Genomic DNA, 19110 nt, shown 5'->3' with positions numbered 1-19110 from the left:
GGATCACTGAAATGGTGCAGCATGTGATGATTCCATTCCCAGGCCTGTGCCATTCCAATATTGTGGACGCAAAGATGACTCTCAAACTGAAACTGTTGTAGTAATTCAGAATGAGATCCCTGATCTTGTCTGGGATGTAGGGTATGAAGCCTTTGTCATTTGTGAGGTCTAGCCACAGTACAATAAGGTATCTTATGTTCTCCCGGGCTTCCCTGATTATCTGCTTGATCACACCTGTGTGCTCCAGTCATCCTGGCACCTCCAGGATCCCTTCTTTCTGGACTGATGTAGGAGTTCTTCAGGATGTTGTCTGTCAGAAGGCTGGCCCCAATGCTGAATAATATATTTCCTTTACCACTGAGCAGCGAGATGGTTCTGAAATGGTTGATGTTCTTCGAGTTCTCCTCCTTCAGAATCCATACTCCTTCTGCACATCTCCACTGTTGAGAGACTTAGCCCCTCCTCCAGGTCACCTTCAGGATGCTCTTGCCCTCTTGACAACCTCATGTACATCCTTCCAGCAGGGCTCCTTCTTGTTTAACTCTGTGGTTGGTACTGGTAAATTTATCAAAGCCTTGCATTGCTCCAGATCTTTCTTTCTGATTGCGTTGCTGTACATGCTGCAGAGATGGTTGTGGATCTCATCTTTGGAGCAGGTAAGGTGACCCCTGTGCGTCTGACCTAGCAGCTGTTCGGTGAATCCAAAGAGATTTGCTAAAAGGAAGCCCGCTTCCTTGCCCTCTTTTTCCTGTGCCTTCTATGCCACTCAGCTCTCTGAAAGGCCCTGATGATGTTCCGTAGTTCTGACAAGGCTGGTCTTTATTCTTCACTCGCCTCATTGAACTGTTCTTAACTCCTGCCTTATCTGGTGCATCTTTGCCGCTCTATGCCCAGTTGGTTAACCAAGCTGTCTATGACCTGAAGGAGTATTCTCCTTTTGACAGCTTTCTGCTCTCACTAATTGACGTTGGCCTACTGTTTACTATACATCACTTTATTCCTGTACATATCTACGTCAATTAACTCGTACCCCTGCACATCGACTCGGTACTGGTAAAAAAAGTTATCATTACTCATTACTTTTATTGTGAAACTGCAATTCACATGTGAGTTGAACACATTTTATGTGAAAAGGCGGTGTTAACATGTGATCTTAAAATGTAATACATGTGAACATATGGTTTCACGTGAAAATTTCAGCTCAACATGTGAAAACATCTATTTCATATGTGAAAATGCAAATATGACATTTTTTTGTAAGGTCGATTCTTAGATGAGCTTCACAACAGCTCACTGATACGGGTGATTCTGCAAGGTTACCATGCGTTGTGTTTGATCTCAGGAAGCAGCTCCTTGAGATCGATAAGAATGTTTCCACTATGGAACCAGTTGTGAACTTTGGTCTCCATCAAAATCAATATTTGTGGTGGATAAACAGAACTAGATTGAGCAAATTCAGACTTCTTCTCTTCAATGTTCATGAATACAATTACATGTATAATATGTTCCTGGTACATTTTGTTTATCAGTCAAACTGGGGAAATATCATTCAGCATGCCAACGGAAGGGGTTTCATATAGAATACAGTAATCTGTTCATCCAACATAGCTAAAACTTAATACCACAAACGTTATCTCCATTTGAGAATCTTGAGTTTCATTGATTGGAGAGCCCGGCTCTATAGTAAGTGGGGCTCCTATGGTCACAGCCAGAGGAATAGATCCTTTGTCTGGATAGGACAAAAAATGTGGCATGTCACCCCCTATGCAAATGAGGTGTAAGATTTCAAACCCTGCATCTCAGCTCCTTGCGGAGAGCTTCAACTGAGTTGGGAGACTCAGCTGTTTTGCTGAGTGTAAAGCAATTGACGTTGCACTGTTCACAGAACGTTCTGTACACAAAAATTTAGGTCATTCGGAACCAGTCCAGAACTGCTACTAGTCCCCTAAATAAGGGACTTTACATCAGAGGTTAACAATGTACCCTACTAACAACCAACTTCTGCACCTCTGCAGTGTCAGAGTAGTGGGACTGATAGAAGTTTTGGATTACAGCCAATGACAGTTCAGGGAATTTTGATTGACGTTTTGCTGGTTTTGATTATTGCTTGAATAGTCGCAAATATTATATTTGTTTGTGATCTTAAAAAAAACTATTTTGGATGTAGCAATTGTTAGCTAGAATGTGAAAATCCAATCATAATCCCTAAGTAATGTGAAATTGGGCAGCAGGTAGTTGAGCATTGGGCCAGTAACCGAAAGGTTGCTGGTTTCTAATGCCCGAGTCAGCTAAGTGACAAATCTGTCAATGTGCCCTTGAGCAAGGTACTTAACCCTAATTGCTCCAGGGTCGCAGTCAATAATTGCTGATCCCTGGCTGTGAACCCACTCTCCGAGGTTGTCTCAGGGGGAGAGGGATATGCAAAAAACAAATGTCCAATTCACAAATGTGTATAATACACACTTGTACATGTGTGAAATAGGACAAATGTAAGCACCCACCTAATTATTATTATTATTATTATAAATCTACTCATAAGCAACATGTAAATGGAGGCTTTCTTAGCTGACCGTCTATGAGAACTTCCAATATGGCGCGCATCAGCCCCCTGCGGAAACGTTTGCAAACACAGAAAAGGGTCTTTTGATTGATATGAAAAATCTTCCTTGATAACAAAGATTTGTTTAATTACTACCAATGCCACAACATAATTGACCTTATTGCACAAATGAAGCTTAATGTTGTCTAACCTCCCTTCCTCTTTTGTATTCCCCCTTTAGCAGTGTCCCTCAACACCCCTCCCCCTCCACTACCACCCCTCCCCATTCCCCTCCTCTCTCCTCTCCTCTCCCGCTGCCTTGCACCTCTCTCAGTATGTGCTGTCAATAATTGATGGTTCTACAGACTCAAAGGGTAACAGGTCCAATCTCTCATGTATTTATTTATTTACCATTCCTACACACACCCAGTCAGTGAGACCACTATCTGTGTTTCTTAGAGCATGGTGATCGATACCCAGCGACTCCTCTGTCTCTGTGTCCATACATGTACTGCATGTCACGGCAGGGTCATGGGGGGTTTGTTATCCATCAGTGCGTGTCCCTGCGGCCAAGATGGGGTTAATATTGCTCGTCTGGCTGACAGCAGGATAGAGGGAAGGAAGTAGAGAGATTAAATGAGTGAGAGGCAGGGGGCAGAGGAGAGAGAGAGAGAGAGAGACAGAGACGAGTGATTTAATTCATCCCTGATTGACTATAGCTAGCACACTGGCACTCACAAGCACTGACACCCACACCGAACGATGGAGAGAGACAGCAGAAATGAGAAGTTCTTCTCCAGAAAGAGAAGTTTCACTTTTGGGGCATATGGAGGGTGAGTAGCAGTCAAAGTATTGACAACGAATTAAAATGATTTGGTTCTAGAGTCAGAATCTGAATAAAATCTTTAAATAGTTCATAGAAGTAGTCCTTAATGTCATGTGGCACATTGTCTAAGGAGTTACCACTTTCCCTATTCACAGTGTGGACAAGTTCATATGTGAAAATGAGACTAGGTGAGAAAAACTTAAAAATACCTTTATTTACCTTTAGCCACATTAGATGTCGTTTATTTCTCGCTGGTCATTTTACACTGGATTTAAAGCTTGATACACTTGCAGTTGATGAATAGGAAAAGTGATGGGTTGCATTGCTTTGCTCTGTCATTCCACCTGTTGCAGCAGACCAGAACCTTTAGAACACAGCATTCTGGATATTTTGGACTCCCCTACCAGCGAGACCAAACCGTTCCTTTCTGCTGGCAGCAACCGGAAGGTAAAAGGACTTCATTGTGATAATGTGTCTTTCATCATACCCTTTTTGCATTTGTTGATCACATCGTCACTAATTTAGTCTCCTTGCATTTCCCTTCATCTGTGTTTGTCTAATGTTGTTTCTCTTTCTGTTCCTGTTTCTCCCTGAACTTCCTTTCTGTCTCTATCTCTGTCTGTCTGTCTGTCTGTCTGTCTGTCTGTCTGTCTGTCTGTCTGTCTGTCTGTCTCTTTCTGTCTGACTTTGTCTGTCTGTGTTTTCCATGTAAGGTGACAGAGCTGTTTGAGATCATTGAGAAGTTGCAGGTGAGTGTACGGCATCATTCCCTCTCTGTTTTGTGTAGTCTCTGTGTGTACATCAGTTCTCTTTCCAGTTAGTCAATCAGTCAGTCACTGTTACCTTCACTCTCCTTCATCAGAGCAGCAGGCTAGATGAACAGCGCTGTGAATTCCCTCTGCCTTTGAGGGTGAGTCTTTCTCCTAAAATATAATGTCAAGATCTGTGTACACGTGTGTGTGTGTTGATATTTGACCTTTCAATATTATCAACGATACAGAGATTTTTGTTCCCTAAAACGCTGACGTCACAATAGTTGTAACACTCATACCAGCATACATAAAACTCATTATTAGGTATGCTGATGCAACCATCATCCTACAGATACTGCTAGATCTACATTTAATTTGATACACCAGACTTTTTAATTCTCACCTCACCCTTTTGAAAGTCTCAGCTTTTGAAGATAGGTCATGACCTTCCTCTGATCCTGCCTCCAAAGCTGGGTGGTTACTGGATAGACCCCCCGCTACAGACGTTTGCTGAGACCAGTCCGACATCCTCTCATTATGGACTAGACCCAGAGACCTATGACATCATGGAGAGAGACAGCGAGGCCACATACTACCAGCAGTTCTTCCGCTCACGAGTTAGTAGAGTACCGCCCATAGGACTACTCTTATTCTGTTCCATTTGATGGTAGAGATGGACTATGATCCAAGATGATGAAATACATACATAGTAGCTGTGTGACTTTCTCTCCTATGTCAGTATCATCACTCGTTCACAGCAGTGGACCCTTCCCTGGGACCCCTCCTTCTCTCTGTCTGTTTGGAGGAAGAAGAGAAGAGGCTGAGAGTAATACTGAGGTTATATCTGAAAGAATATAATTTATTCAATTAATGTAATGAAACACCCTGGTGAATTCCATGAGCAACAGTTATTACATCTGTCTTTCCTTTCCAGGATGAGGGAATGCTCTATGCATGGGGTTTTCTCTGTGTCTCTGTTCCCAAACATCCCGTCTGCTGTGGAGCTGGCCAAGGTACCATTACTAGTCTCTCCAACAGACGTGTGTATTTTAGATGAACCTTTACTGTGCTTTTACTAAAAACATTTACCATCATTGAAAAAACCCAAACTGACCATGTCCTTTTCAGATGCTCTGCAACAGTGTGACTGTGTCCAGATTTGATGTGGTCAGTTACCTCAAGGTACTTCTTTTTCACTGTACACATTCCCAAATGCTTTAGGCCTTCATGTGACACAGAATGTACTCCTCAAATGACCTCTAAACCCTGAGACCATTTTGACAAAAATGTGTGCTCTCTCCTTCCCCTTTATCTCTCTATCTCTCTCTCCCTCTCTTTGCTTCTTTCTTTCTCTCTTCCCCTCTCTGTCTTTCAGGCACCAGATCTTATAACAGCATTTGATGAACACAGAGTGTCTCTGAATTTCAAGTTTGGTGTCTTGTATCAGAGAGAGGGACAGGTAAATAACTGGAATGCAGGCAGAAGCTTGGAAGCATTAAATAGTAGCACTAGTCTACTGTACATTACCTCTCATATTTTCTCTCTATCTTTTACAGTTGACAGAGGAGGACATACTCTGTAACAATGAGGAAAGTGAAGAGTTTCAAGAATTCCTCTCTATTTTGGGAGATACAGTCACACTTCAAGGGTTCACTGGGTAATGTACAGTAACCAACATTTTGTCATGGCCTTATGGAGAATTACAGAAATATGACATTGTAACAGGAAGAGATGAATAAGAAGACATCAGCAGCTTACTGTCACTCCCTCTCCCCGACTGCCTCTTCCCTCTTTCTCTCCCACATTCTCTCTCTCCCTCCCTCTCTTCCAGGTTCCGAGGAGGTTTGGACGTGTGTCACGGCCAGACAGGAAGTGATGCGGTCTTCACTTCCTTCCACAGCAGAGAGATCATGTTCCATGTGTCCACCAAATTGCCCTTCACAGAGGGCGATACACAACAGGTTAGTCTGAATAACGACACCTAATCATCCTCACCCACAGTCAATCACTTCAACCCAGCTCCAGTGGCTCCCGCTTACCCTCTGCTCATTACTCCTTACAGCTACAGAGGAAGAGACACATAGGCAACGACATCGTTGCTGTTGTTTACCAGGAGGGCCACACCCCTTTTCTGTCTGATGTCATCGGCTCACACTTCCTGCACTGTTTCCTAGTGGTCAGGAGGGTGAGGAAGAGAGTGGGGGACGAGGAGGAGGAGGCAGGAGGAGGAGGGGTGTTCCAGGTAAGAAGATAAAACAAAAGGAGAGACACATTGATCTCTTATCACTGTAGGTATTTTTATTGGAATGGAAAGCCTTTTTCAAACCTGGAAGTGGTCTGTTTGCAGGTGTCAGTCACAGCCAGAGAGGATGTACCTCCCTTTGGTCCCTCCCTCCCTGATCCTCCTATATTCACAGAGGTGAGCAGAATTCACATCTGAACTTGGTGACAAGGTAAAAGACCATGATGCATTCTCAGTGTGTCTCTGTTGGCCTATCTTCCAGAGCTCCCTGTTGAGAGAGTTCCTTCTGACCAAGCTTATCAATGCAGAGATCTCCTGTTATAAGGCTGAGAGGTTCAGTAGACTGGAGGTAACCACAGAAGAACAACTCTAACACCATTATAAATGTATACAATCATTCTTGAGGCATTACACACAAATATCCAAAGACTTTCTAGATGCAAATCTGGTATCTTTTATGTGGAACAGAAACAAAAGAAACAAGTATTTCCTCTTCTCTAATAGCCTCTAGTGACTCCCCATCCAGGGTGCGGGAGCGTAATCATCGAGTGACAATAATTAGCATAACGCAACGGACATAAATATTCCTAGAAAATATTCCTATTCATGAAAATCACAAGTGAAATATATTGAGACACAGCTTAGCCTTTTGTTAATCACCCTGTCATCTCAGATTTTCTAAATATGCTTTACAGCCAAAGCTAGACAAGCATTTGTGTAAGTTTATCGATAGCCTAGCATAGCATTTTGTCCAGCTAGCAGCAGGTAACTTGGTCACGGAAATCAGAAAAGCAATCAAATTAAATCGTTTACCTTTGATGAGCTTCAGATGTTTTCACTCACGAGACTCCCAGTTAGATAGCCAATGTTCCTTTTTTCCAAAAATATTATTTTTTGTAGGCGAAATAGCTCCGTTTGTTCTTCACGTTTGGCTGAGAAATCGCCCGGAAATTGCAGTCACGAAAACCCGAACAATATTCCAAATTAGCTCCACAATATCGACAGAAACATGGCAAACATTGTTTATAATCAATCCTCAAGGTGTTTTTCAAATATCTATTCGATAATATTTCCACCGGGACAATTGGTTTTTCAGTAGGACCGATTGGAATAATGGCTACCTCTGTATTTTACACGAGAATCACTCTGGGAGCCATCAGGTGACCAGTTGCGCAATGTAGCCGCTTACGTGTATTCTTCAACATAAATGCGTTAAACTACGTCACAATGCTGTAGACACCTTGGGGAATACGGAGAAAAAGTAATCTGGTTGATAGCCCATTCACTGCTCAATAGGGACGCATTGGAACGCAGAGCTTTCAAAAGATGAGTCACTTCCGGATTGGATTTTTCTCAGGCTTTCGCCTGCAATATCAGTTCTGTTATACTCACAGACAATATTTTTACAGTTTTGGAAATTTTAGAGTGTTTTCTATCCTAAGCTGTCAATTATATGCATATTCTAGCATCTTGTCCTGACAACATATCCCGTTAACTACGGGAACGTTATTTTTCCAAAAATGAAAATACTGCCCCCTAGTCACAAAAGGTTCTAATTCTTTTCTTCTGCTCCCCATCTCGTACTTAACTCCTATATGATGCCTCCTTCTCTCCTCTGTCTCTGCCTCCCTCTCTCCTCTCATCCTATCTTTTCAAGCTGCGCACTCGTTCGTCCCTCCTGGAGAGTCTGCAGGCGGAACTGTCCACCCGCTCCCAGTGCATGATGGGAGATTCGCCTGTGTCCACCCTCGCGACTTCTGAGGGGATGAGGGGTGTAACTGAGGGGAGTGGCGGGTTCATCAAAAACTTTAAGGTGAAGTCAGAAATCCTTGACTTTCCACTACAGTGTGGGGAAAGGGTGGGTTTTGGACTTGGCATCCATATTTCCTGTCTTTGTTGCAGAGAGCCATTAGGGTGCGCAGTAATTCTTTTGACACTCTTGGGGGACCTAGAAAGATGGGCGGGGTGCCGCTCCCACAGAAGCCCAAGGTAACCCATACTGAAGATGGAAGCACTTCTCTTTTTTCACTGAATATCTTATTGATATATTTGTGGGAAATACTGACCACCCCTGTTGGTTTTTGTCTCCCTCTCCAGGCTGCTACAGAGAGAGATGGAGAGAGGTAAGACACTACAGAGAACGGACAAATCAGACAGATGGACTGACAGACGGATGGACGGACGGACGGACTGACTGACAGACAGACAGACAGATGCTGTTTTTTTGTCTTTCAGTGAGTTGGCCTACAAGCCCCCTGAACCCACCTTTCCGCCCACAGACAACCTGGGCTCCACAGAGGTCAAAGACCACTCCGGTTCCCAGGAGAATATGTAGACAGACAAAATGATGTGTATATTTTAGTAATAACCGAGTGGATACTTTGTATGTACAGTGCATTCAGAAAGTATTCAGACCCCTTGACTTTTTCCACGTTTTGTTACTTTACAGCCTTATTCTAAAATTGATTATTCTAAAATGGATGAAAAAAAATCCTCATCAATCTACACACAATAGCCCATAGTGACAAAGCAAAAACAGGTTTTTAGACATTTTTGCAATTTTATAACAAATAAAACACTGAAATATCAGACCCTTCACTCAGTACTTTGTTGAAGCACCTTTAAATCAAATCAAATCAGATCTTCACCTTACAGTGAAATACTTACTTAGGAGCCACTAACCAACAAATGCAGTTTAAAATAATATGGATAAGAATAAGAAATAAAAGAGCAGCAGTAAAATAACAATAGCGGACTGACCACGCACCCCCGAGGGGCCCCTGTGTTGAGGATCAGCATGGCGGATGTGTTGTTTTGTTACCTACACTTACCATCAGGAAGTCCAGGATCCAGTTGCAGAGGGAGGTGTTTAGTCCCAGGGTCCTTAGCTTAGTGATTAGCTTTCAGGGCACCATGGTGTTGAACGCTGAGCTGTAGTCAATGAATAGCATTCTCACATAGGTGTTCCTTTTGTCCAGGTGGGAAAGGGCAGTGTGGCGTGCAATAGAGATTGCATCATCTGTGGATCTGTTGGTGCGGTATGCGGGTCTAGGGTTTCTGGGATAATGGTGTTGATGTGAGCCATGACCAGCCTTTCAAAGCACTTCATTGCTACAGACAGGCAGGTTATCGTAGTGTTATTGGGCACAGGCACTATGGTGGTCTGCTTAAAATATGTTGGTATTACAGACTCGGCCAGGGAGAGGTTGAAAATCTCAGTGGAGACACTTTAATTTAATTTTATTTATTTATTTTATTTTATTTATTTATTTTTTCTAAGGGGTGGATCAGCTTAATATTGCGGAAAGATTGTTGCTTCCATCAATGTAATTGTCTGCATCATATCCAATCCCCCATATATTTTGGGGGGTAAATATATATATCCATATACATACACACATACAGTGGGGAGAACAAGTATTTGATACACTGCCGATTTTGCAGGTTTTCCTACTTACAAAGCATGTAGAGGTCTGTCATTTGTATCATAGGTACACTTCAACTGTGAGAGACGGAATCTAAAACAAAAATCCAGAAAATCACATTGTATGATTTTTAAGCAATTAATTTGCCTTTTATTGCATGACATAAGTATTTGATACATCAGAAAAGCAGAACGTAATATTTGGTACAGAAACCTTTGTTTGCAATTACAGAGATCATACGTTTCCTGTAGTTCTTGACCAGTCACTGCACAGCTATTTTCGGGTCTCTCCAGAGATGTTCGATCGGGTACAAGTCCGGGCTTTGGCTGGGCAACGCAAGGACATTCAGAGACTTGTCCCGAAGCCACTTCCACATTGTCTTGGCTGAGTGCTTAGGGTCTTTGTCCTGTTGGAAGGTGTACTTTCACCCCAGTCCTGAGCGCTCTGGAGCAGGTTTTCATCAAGGATCTCTCTGTACTTTGCTCCGTTCATCTTTGCCTCGATCCTGACTAGTCTTCTAGTCCCTGCCACCAAAAACCATCCCCACAGCATGATGCTGGCACCACCATGCTTCACCGTAGGGAGTGTACCAGGTTTCCTCCAGATGTGACGCTTGGCATTCATGCCAAATGTTTCAATATTGGTTTCATCAGACCAGAGAATCTTGTTTTGTCATGGTCTGAGAATCCTCTATGTGCCTTTTGGCAAACTCCAAGCGGGCTGTCATGTGGTTTTTATTGAGGAGTTGCTTCCGTCTGGTCACTCTACCACAAAGGCCTGATTAGTGGAGTGCTGCAGAGACGGTTGTCCTTCTGGAAGGTTCTCCCATCTCCACAGAGGCTCTGGAGGTCTGTCAGTGACCATCGGTTTCTTGGTCATCTCCATGACCAAAGCCCTTCTCCGCTGATTGCTCAGTTTGGCCAGGCAGCCAGCTCTTGGAAGAGTCTTAGTGGTTCCAAACTTCTTCCATTTAAGAATTATGGAGGTCACTGTGTTCTTGGGGGACCTTCAATGCTGCAGAAATGTTTTGGTACCCTTCCCCAGATCTGTGCCTCGACACACTCCTGTCTCGGAGCTATATGGACAATTCCTTTGACCTCATGGCTTGGTTTTTGCTCTGACATGCACTTTCAACTGTGAGACCTTATATTCGTCTTGCCTTTCCAAATCATGTCCAATCAATTGAATTTACCACAGGTGGACTCCAATCAAGTTGTAAAAAACATTAAGGATCATCAATGGAAACAGGATACATTTGAGCTCAATTCTCATAGCGAAGGGTCTGAATATGTAAATAAGGTATTTCTAAAAACCTGTTTTCACTTTATCATCATGGGGTATTGTGCTTAGATTGATGAGGGAAAAAAATATTTCATAAATTTTAGAATAGGGCTGTAATGTAATAAAATGTTGAAAAAGTCAAGGGGTTTGAATACTTTCCGAATGCACTGTACAAACTATAAAATAAGATGTCAAAATGTATACTTACATAACAGGTAATACAAATATATTATTTTAGAATATTTTCACTGTTAATATATGTACATCATTGTAGTAAATGAAGTCATGCAATAATTATTACTATTTTACTATTTCAGAGCTTTGCAATAATTCAGGGCTACCAACTTTTGAAGAAAGTTTGGAGTGAGATTTGCTATGTGAATGTCATTGCCCCCTGGCCAATCCATAGACGGAGGACTAGGAGTTTACTGTTTTAAAGCGAATTTCCTGAAATTCTATGTATTTTTACATGGCGTATGCCTATTACCAAGGTGTACAATTAGGTCTATTCAGGATGCTTTGAACATTAAATTAACACTCCAAATTTGACTACTTTGTTACTTTTGGGTATGATATGTAAAGTATGCTAATATGTTTTTAAATGTTTTTTTTTCGGTGGTTTGACACTTTTTTCAGACAGTAATGAAATGAGATAGGAAGACAGGCAAGTGTTATAAACAGTGGGAAGGTTGGAAGCCGGGATTGATCCCTGTTCTCAGGTGGAAAGTTATGAGACGTGCCCGGAAGTGTTAGCACTACAACAAGGCTCTGCACAGGAAATGTTAATATCAATGGTTGATGGCAGTGGGTCACCAAATCATAGATTGGAGTCTGCTTGTCCATAGACTGCTTTGAAGGTAAGGACACAAACATTTCATATTTTGTCATTTGGGATCTATCTCGTTAAAATAGGGATGGAAGAAAATCCTCTCCAGGAGGATTGGCCACCCAGATCTATGTTCACCAAGTGCTTTGTGTTTGAAAATGTTCTTGTTGTAACACCGCATTTTTCAAGATGACCCAACCTTCAAGAAAAATCTAATGAAGATCAATATTTAGGTGGTTTATGACTACTAGTTAAAGATCAATATTCAGGTGGTTTATGACTACTAGTTGAAGATCAAAATTCAGGTGGTTTATGACAACTAGTTGAAGATAAATATTCAGGTGGTTTATGACAACTAGTTGAAGATAAATATTCAGGTGGTTTATGACTACTAGTTGAAGATCCTTGCCATCATTTTACTCTACATAGACATTATGTGATGTGTTTATGAGTTGTGAGTCCACCTACGATCTCTGCCTAGCATGTGCACAATACTAAAATGTTAAAAATGATATTTGATTCCTGGAGCATATAATATCCAATGCAATGTATGACTTATTCAAAACTGTCCATGACTGGCAAAAATACATAGCCTCATATAATTCATTTTCAAAGACACAAGTAGGCATATCAGATTTCAGATATGAGACTGTGTTGGCAAAACTGGAAAGAAGTGGAATCCTAAAATACGTGTGGGGGGTGACAGTAGTGTTCTTGCTGACAAGCACAGTAATTACCCTATATTTTAGCCCATTATTAAGAATGAGAATTGTTCCACTAATCAGACTAAATAAAGTAAATAGCTAATAAAATCTCATGGAAAAAAATATTACATAAATCTGCCCCTACACTCTACCCAAACAATTTATATTTTTTTGTATCCACTCTAGAATGAAATGTACTCTTTTGGGTTCGCAATCTGTTTGACAAAAGGATTTTCATAGTTACAAATCAGGTCATCCTACCCAACGTCCCTGCTAAAACCTACTGTAGGTCTGTCTTCTGCCTTTTCATTGTCACAGCATAAATGCCAATCACCACGTGAGGGGACTAACGCAAGTGTGGATGAAATCGACTTTAGTACATAACATCAAATCCAAATGGTTTTGTAAAATGCTTACTTACAAGCCCTTAACCAAGAATGTAGTTTTAAGAAAATAATAAGGAAATCAGTGAATTGAAATAAATGAATTAGACCTTAATCTATGGATTTCATTACTGGGTAGGGGTGCAGCCATGGGTGGGCTTGAGAGGGCATAGGCCCACCCACTTGGGAGCCAGGCCCAACAACTGGAGGGCCAGGCCCAGTCAATCAGAATGAGTGTTTCAGACAGAAATACTGTCTTCTCCCCAATTTTGTGGTATCCAATTGGTAGCTGCAGTCTTGTCGCATCATTGCAACTCCTGTGAGAGGTGAAGGTCGAGAGCCAATCGTCCTCCGAAACACGACCCAGCCAAGTCGCAGTGCTTCTTGACACAATGCCCACTTAACCCGGAGCCAGCCACACCAATGTGTTGGAGGAAACACCGTGCACCTGGCGACCGTGTCAGCGTGCATGCGCCCGGCCCGCCACAGGAGTCGCTAGAGCGCAATAGGACAAGTACATCCCAGCCGGCCAACCCCCCCCAACCCGAATGATGCTGGGTCTCCCAGTCGCGGACGGCTGCGACAGAGCTTGGACTCGAACCAGGATCTTTAGTGGCATAGCTAGCAACTGAGATAAGTGGATGGATTATCTTGACAAAGGATAAAATGCTCACTAACACAGATGTAAACAAATTTGTGCACAATAGTTTAGAGAAATAAGCTTTTTTTTTGTATGAAACATTTCTGAGATCTTTTATTTCAGCTCATGAAACATAGGACCAGCACTTTACATTTTGTTCTTTATATTTTTAGTGGATGGCTGCAAACCAGGGCAGTGTTTTTGTATCAAAACGAGCAAAGCGGTAGAAGAATGTCTCGTGGTACAGGTACGGTAGGTCGTGACCGGTATCACACTCCAGGGCAGTAGGAGGCAGTGTATGCACATATCAGTTGGTTGCGATTCGCCAATAAAATTTGAAGAAGAATGTATAAAGTAAACAAACACGGTTTTGACTAGACGGAGTACAGTTTGTCACAATTGACTATAATTTATTTTTCGCAGCAGGTTATGATAATTAACGTAGCAGGTTATGATAATTAGGTTATGGTTATGAAAAGGATTAGGACTAGCTAGTAAAACGACTTTATTAAACGTAATTTAACACAATGTATCCCATCTACCAATGACCCAGAAGCACTGCGCGCAAGACTGCATCTAATTCTATTCGCGTTATCTAAAGCGGCTTCAAATTAGTGTCTTTATTGTTAGTTTACATGTATCCTTGAAATACACAACGAAAGAACAAAGTTAACAGCTTGTTTGACTTTTGCACGGGTAATTTGAATGATCGTTTGGTGCATATGTACACATTTCTAAACTTGAAAACATGCAGAGTTCAAAGTGCATTTGATTGTTTTCAATGGTTGAACTTTGACATTTTTTTCTTTGACAGACGGACATCTAGCTGGTGGTCAAAGGTAACGTGCACATAATTAACAATGACGTAAGATAGAACGTTTTAATTTACCCCACAAAATAACGTTATAACTAAGTGTTTGTGGCTACAGGAACGTTTTTACTTTCAATAACAATGATACACGGATGTTACAACTAGCTAAATCTTTTGGCTACAGGAACGTTTTTACTTGCGTTAACAATGTTACACGGATGTTACTGTATCCACACATTAATGATGTCCTGAATTATATTTTTTTCGGGGGGGTTTGCCTGGTGTTCTAGTATTTAATTTTTTTTTCATTGTATTCACAAGAATGTCCCTGTCTTGATGTGTAATATTGTTATTACTGTTGCAATAATACAAAACAAATCCTTCAGATGGCAAGTTCTAGGAAAGTGATTGAACTGTTTTATGACGTGGTCTCTCCCTACTCATGGCTTGGCTTTGAGGTTAGTGTCTTTAGATCAGGGCCCAACCCTCTTCCTGGAGATCAACTATCCTGTTGGTTTTCAGTCCAACCCTAATTTAACACACTTGATTCTACTAATTAGCTGCTCAACAAGATCTTAAATAGCTGAATCAGGTATGCTAAACTAGGGTTTGACTGAAAACCTACAGGACTGTAGATCTCCAGGAAGAGGAATCGGCAGCTCGGCTTTAGATTGTACATTTTTAGATTTCAGACGTAGAGTTATATGCATTGACTGATCATCGTGCATGCATGTATCCGATCTTTAGGTCATGTGCCGTTACAGAAATGTGTGGAACATTGACCTTAAACTACGTCCTGCGTTCTTGGGTGGCATCATGCAAGGATCAGGTAATTAGCTAAGATCAACATTACACAAACCAGGCTTCACAATAGGCTATGGATGGATTGTTATGTTTACATTGCACATGTTGTCAGTCAGACATTAAGTCAATATGATAAGTCATCTGCATTGTGATGTAAAGTCTGTACTTTTATCCTGTATTCCAGGTAATAAGCCCCCAGGTCTGGTCCCAAACAAGTTCCTGTATATGACCACAGACCTGCACCGTCTAGCCCAGTACTTCCAGGTCCCCATCAGTCCCCCTGCTGACCCATTTGAGGCCATGTTTGAAAAAGGTGCACCCCCCTGCATCTCCTTTATGTAAATTTGCCAGTATATATTCAGGATACACATGGGTGGGAACAGCATTAATATGCCAGTACTGTTTCTTATATAGAACGTATCTTAAAGATCAATGACGGTTTCCTAATATAGATGGAACAGCATCTTTAACAGGTCTAGGCCTCAATGCAGTAGGCCAAGATTTGGTAGCTGGTGCTGTCAGGTCCCTCCCTGTAACATTCCATTGAGTACTGCTGTCTGTTGGGGACACTCAAGGGGAAAAATGTCTGTGCTGTCAACAACAGCCTGTTCTACATTATCAATGAGCTTTATCCTTCTGAACCTAATACACTGCTCTGTATGGTCGCTCTTAGCCTTTTTGTGCCTCACTGTCATGTAAAATAAACTCCTTGCTGACCTCTTTCACCACATTTTTCTCTTGCAACCATGTACATTGGGGCAAAAAAGTATTTAGTCAGCCACCAATTGTGCAAGTTCTCCCACTTAAAAATATGAGAGAGGCCTGTAATTTATCATAGATACACTTCAACTATGACAGACAAAATGAGAAAAGAAATCCAGAAAATCACATTGTAGGATTTTTTATGAATTTATTTGCAAATTATGGAGGAAAATAAGTATTTGGTCAATAACAAAACTTTATCTCAATACTTTGATATATACCCTTTGTTGGCAATGACAGAGGTCAAACGTTTTCTGTAAGTCTTCACAAGGTTTTCACACACTGTTGCTGATATTTTGGCCCATTCCTCCATGCAGATCTCCTCGAGCAGTGATGTTTTGGGGCTGTTGCAGGGCAACACGGACTTTCAACTCCATCCAAAGATTTTCTATGGGGTTGAGATCTGGAGACTGGCTAGGCCACTCCAGGACCTTAATGCCCGGGCAACAAAGGACCACTCCTTCGTTGCCCGGGCGGTGTGTTTGGGATCATTGTCATGCTGAAAGACCCAGCCACGTTTCATCTTCAATGCCCTTGCTGATGGTAGGCTTTGTTACTTTGGTCCCAGATCTCTGCAGGTCATTCACTTGGTCCCCCCGTGTGGTTCTGGGATTTTTGCTCACCGTTCTTGTGATCATTTTGACCCCACGGGGTGAGATCATGGAGTCCCAGATCGAGGGAGATTATCAGTGATCTTGTATGTCTTCAATTTCCTAATAATTGCTCCCGCAGTTGATTTCTTCAAACCAAGCTGCTTACCTATTGCAGATTCAGTCTTCCCAGCCTGGTGCAGGTCTACAATTTTGTTTCTAGTGTCCTTTGACAGCTCTTTGGTCTTGGCCATAGTGGAGTTTGGAGTGTGACTGTTTGAAGTTGTGGACAGGTGTCTTTTATACTGATAACAAGTTCAAACAGGTGCCATTAATACAGGTAACGAGTGGAGGACAGAGGAGCCTCTTAAAGAAGGAGTTACAGGTCTGTGAGAGCCAGAAATCTTGCTTGTTTGTAGGTGACCGAATACTTATTTTCCACCATAATTTGCAAATAAATTCATTAAAAATCTTACAATGTGATTTTCTGGATATTTTTTCTCATTTTGTCTGTCATAGTTGAAGTGTACCTATGATGAAAATTACAGGCCTCTCTCATCTTTTTAAGTGGGAGACCTTGCACAATTGGTGGCTGACTAAATACTTTTTTTCCCCACTGTATTTGTCTGTCCCAGGCTCGCTGTCTGCCATGCGCTTTGTGGCGGCGGTACAGGAGAGGGAGGTGGGAGGAGATAAGCAGGTAGAGCAGGTGTCACGGGAGCTGTGGATGAGGATCTGGAGCCAGGACAAAGACATTACCCAGCCTGCATCACTCTCTGAGGTACCAGGAAGTACTCAGTCGCTGGAGCTTGAGTTCAAGGCTTCTCTCCATTCATCTGTCTAGTGTTAGTCACATGTGCCTTTCATATAATATCTGTTAAATAAGTGCTATCTCCCAACACTAATGTAATTGCACTAGTGGAGGGCATAATCCTCCTAGTGCATTTTGAGATTGGGTCTGGTTAGACGGTGGCGTGACGGAGTTGAACATTGCAGGTTGTTTGTTTAATGTGATTCATGTTTTTTTCCAGGCAGCCATGAAGGCGGGGCTCTCAGCCTGTGAGGTAGAAGAGCTGCTGAAACTGTCCACCTCTAAGGAAATCAAAGACAAGCTGAAGAGATCCACCCAGGAAGCACTGGACCATAGGGTCAGTGTCTCCCCCTCCTCTCCCTGTTCCCTCCCAACCAACCCCACCCCATACATGTAGATGGTTTAGATGGCTGTTAATGATAATAGCAGCTATCAGCATCAGTGCATTCACTTCTTTTGCTATCTCACCTTGTCTCTGTACTCTTTCATTCAGGCCTTTGGTTTTCCTCTGGCTGTGTGTCATGTGAATGGAAAGGCGGAGGTGTTCTTTGGCTCTGACCGGTTTGAGCTCATTGCCGACTGCATAGGTGAGCCCACACTTCCTCTGGCATCATAAGATGTCATGTTCCTGCATAAACTCCCACTTTGGCTGCATCAGAATATTCACAAATAGCATATTATAGAATTGACTTTAACCAATATGACTTATCAATGAACCATTATACCAGGGCATGTAATGCTTAAAAACAAATACAATTTGGATGAATACAATATTTAGCTACAGAAGTGCCATTTCTTACCGATCGCTATAGCGTCTGTCCAAAAACAAATCCTGTGATATTAGGTCAACACATACTGGAGGAGTTACTGGCTAGCTACAGTGGCTAGCTTAGCTAACGAACTAGCTACGTCAGTCGCGGGGTGCGCATGACCAGAATGACACATCGACGAACCACCAAAGTCACACCCCGAATTGAGAAAGGGGCAGAGTTTGACCGTTTTGTGTCCAAAGTCAACCTTTAAGATAACACTTACTGTAGGCTATATACTTACAGCAATTTGGCATTTTACGTCATTTAGCAGACTCTCTTATCCAGAGTGACTTACAGTAGTGAGTGCATACATTTTAATACTTTTTTTTGTGCTGGTCCCCGTGGGAATGGAACCCACAACCCTGTCGTCATGCTCTACCAACTGATCTACACAGGACTGCAATCAATACTGTACATCTTATTGTAATACGTCACATGTTATTGTACACGTTTTATGTCATGCACCTCAGTCTTTTGATAGATTTAGCTATCAAACGGTATGTAAACACACAAGACAGTCAATATCATTATTTCGTCCTGGTTGCTAAATATGGTAGATTCTATTGTTTTGAATTTTGGTTCCTATATAATTACTATCATCTCTTTGAGCCCATCAAGATTCACCTCAGCGCAGACCTTATCCAATCGTATCCTTCTGTCTTCTAGGAGAGAAGTGGATGGGACCCCAGCCTGCTGCTGCCAAACTGTGACTTGAAACATGAAACTGGGACTGTCATGTATGGAATTCATTAACATTAATAAATACTATAGATATGATTTGAAATGGTCTTTTTTTCTAAATCTGCCTGAAATGTATTCTTTGAAATAGATGACTGTCTTTTCACTAATCACTTTTACTGCCACAAAGAAACCTGACATTTACATGTAAGGACAAGTAAGGC

General features: G+C 41.9%; 2 protein-coding genes across 6 annotated transcripts; both read left to right on the top strand.

Moving 5' to 3' along the window:
• The first annotated feature begins 3207 nt into the window (after positions 1–3207).
• LOC135521904 (rap1 GTPase-activating protein 2-like) lies at positions 3208–8764 on the top strand. 3 transcript variants are annotated; one of them, XM_064947711.1, is made up of 19 exons: positions 3208–3372; positions 3521–3553; positions 3722–3812; positions 4079–4114; positions 4228–4275; positions 4537–4734; positions 4857–4954; positions 5052–5130; positions 5246–5299; positions 5493–5576; positions 5674–5774; positions 5949–6078; positions 6180–6359; positions 6465–6536; positions 6622–6708; positions 8017–8172; positions 8262–8348; positions 8457–8482; positions 8595–8764. In XM_064947711.1, the coding sequence occupies exons 1-19, from the start codon at positions 3302–3304 to the stop codon at positions 8692–8694; spliced, it is 1731 nt and encodes a 576-aa protein (XP_064803783.1). In that variant the 5' UTR covers positions 3208–3301; the 3' UTR covers positions 8695–8764. The 3 variants fall into 3 exon arrangements, with proteins under 3 accessions (XP_064803783.1, XP_064803784.1, XP_064803782.1); XM_064947712.1 differs by having other exon boundaries at positions 3719–3812; positions 4543–4734; XM_064947710.1 differs by having other exon boundaries at positions 3719–3812.
• A 5179-nt stretch (positions 8765–13943) lies between these two features.
• On the top strand, positions 13944–18985 carry LOC135521932 (glutathione S-transferase kappa 1-like). Of its 3 annotated transcripts, XM_064947749.1 has the most exons (9): positions 13945–14314; positions 14433–14457; positions 14816–14887; positions 15177–15258; positions 15418–15546; positions 17221–17366; positions 17617–17733; positions 17890–17983; positions 18875–18985. In XM_064947749.1, exons 3-9 carry the CDS (start codon positions 14816–14818, stop codon positions 18916–18918), a joined length of 684 nt encoding a protein of 227 aa, XP_064803821.1. In that variant the 5' UTR covers positions 13945–14314; positions 14433–14457; the 3' UTR covers positions 18919–18985. The 3 variants fall into 3 exon arrangements, with proteins under 3 accessions (XP_064803823.1, XP_064803821.1, XP_064803822.1); XM_064947751.1 differs by lacking the exon at positions 15418–15546 and having other exon boundaries at positions 13944–14314; XM_064947750.1 differs by lacking the exon at positions 14816–14887.
• Positions 18986–19110: the final 125 nt, after the last annotated feature.

Source organism: Oncorhynchus masou, chromosome 30 (genome assembly GCF_036934945.1).
Source record: "Oncorhynchus masou masou isolate Uvic2021 chromosome 30, UVic_Omas_1.1, whole genome shotgun sequence".
NCBI classification, from domain to species: Eukaryota; Metazoa; Chordata; class Actinopteri; order Salmoniformes; family Salmonidae; genus Oncorhynchus; species Oncorhynchus masou.
This window is presented reverse-complemented; position numbering and strand designations above follow the sequence as displayed.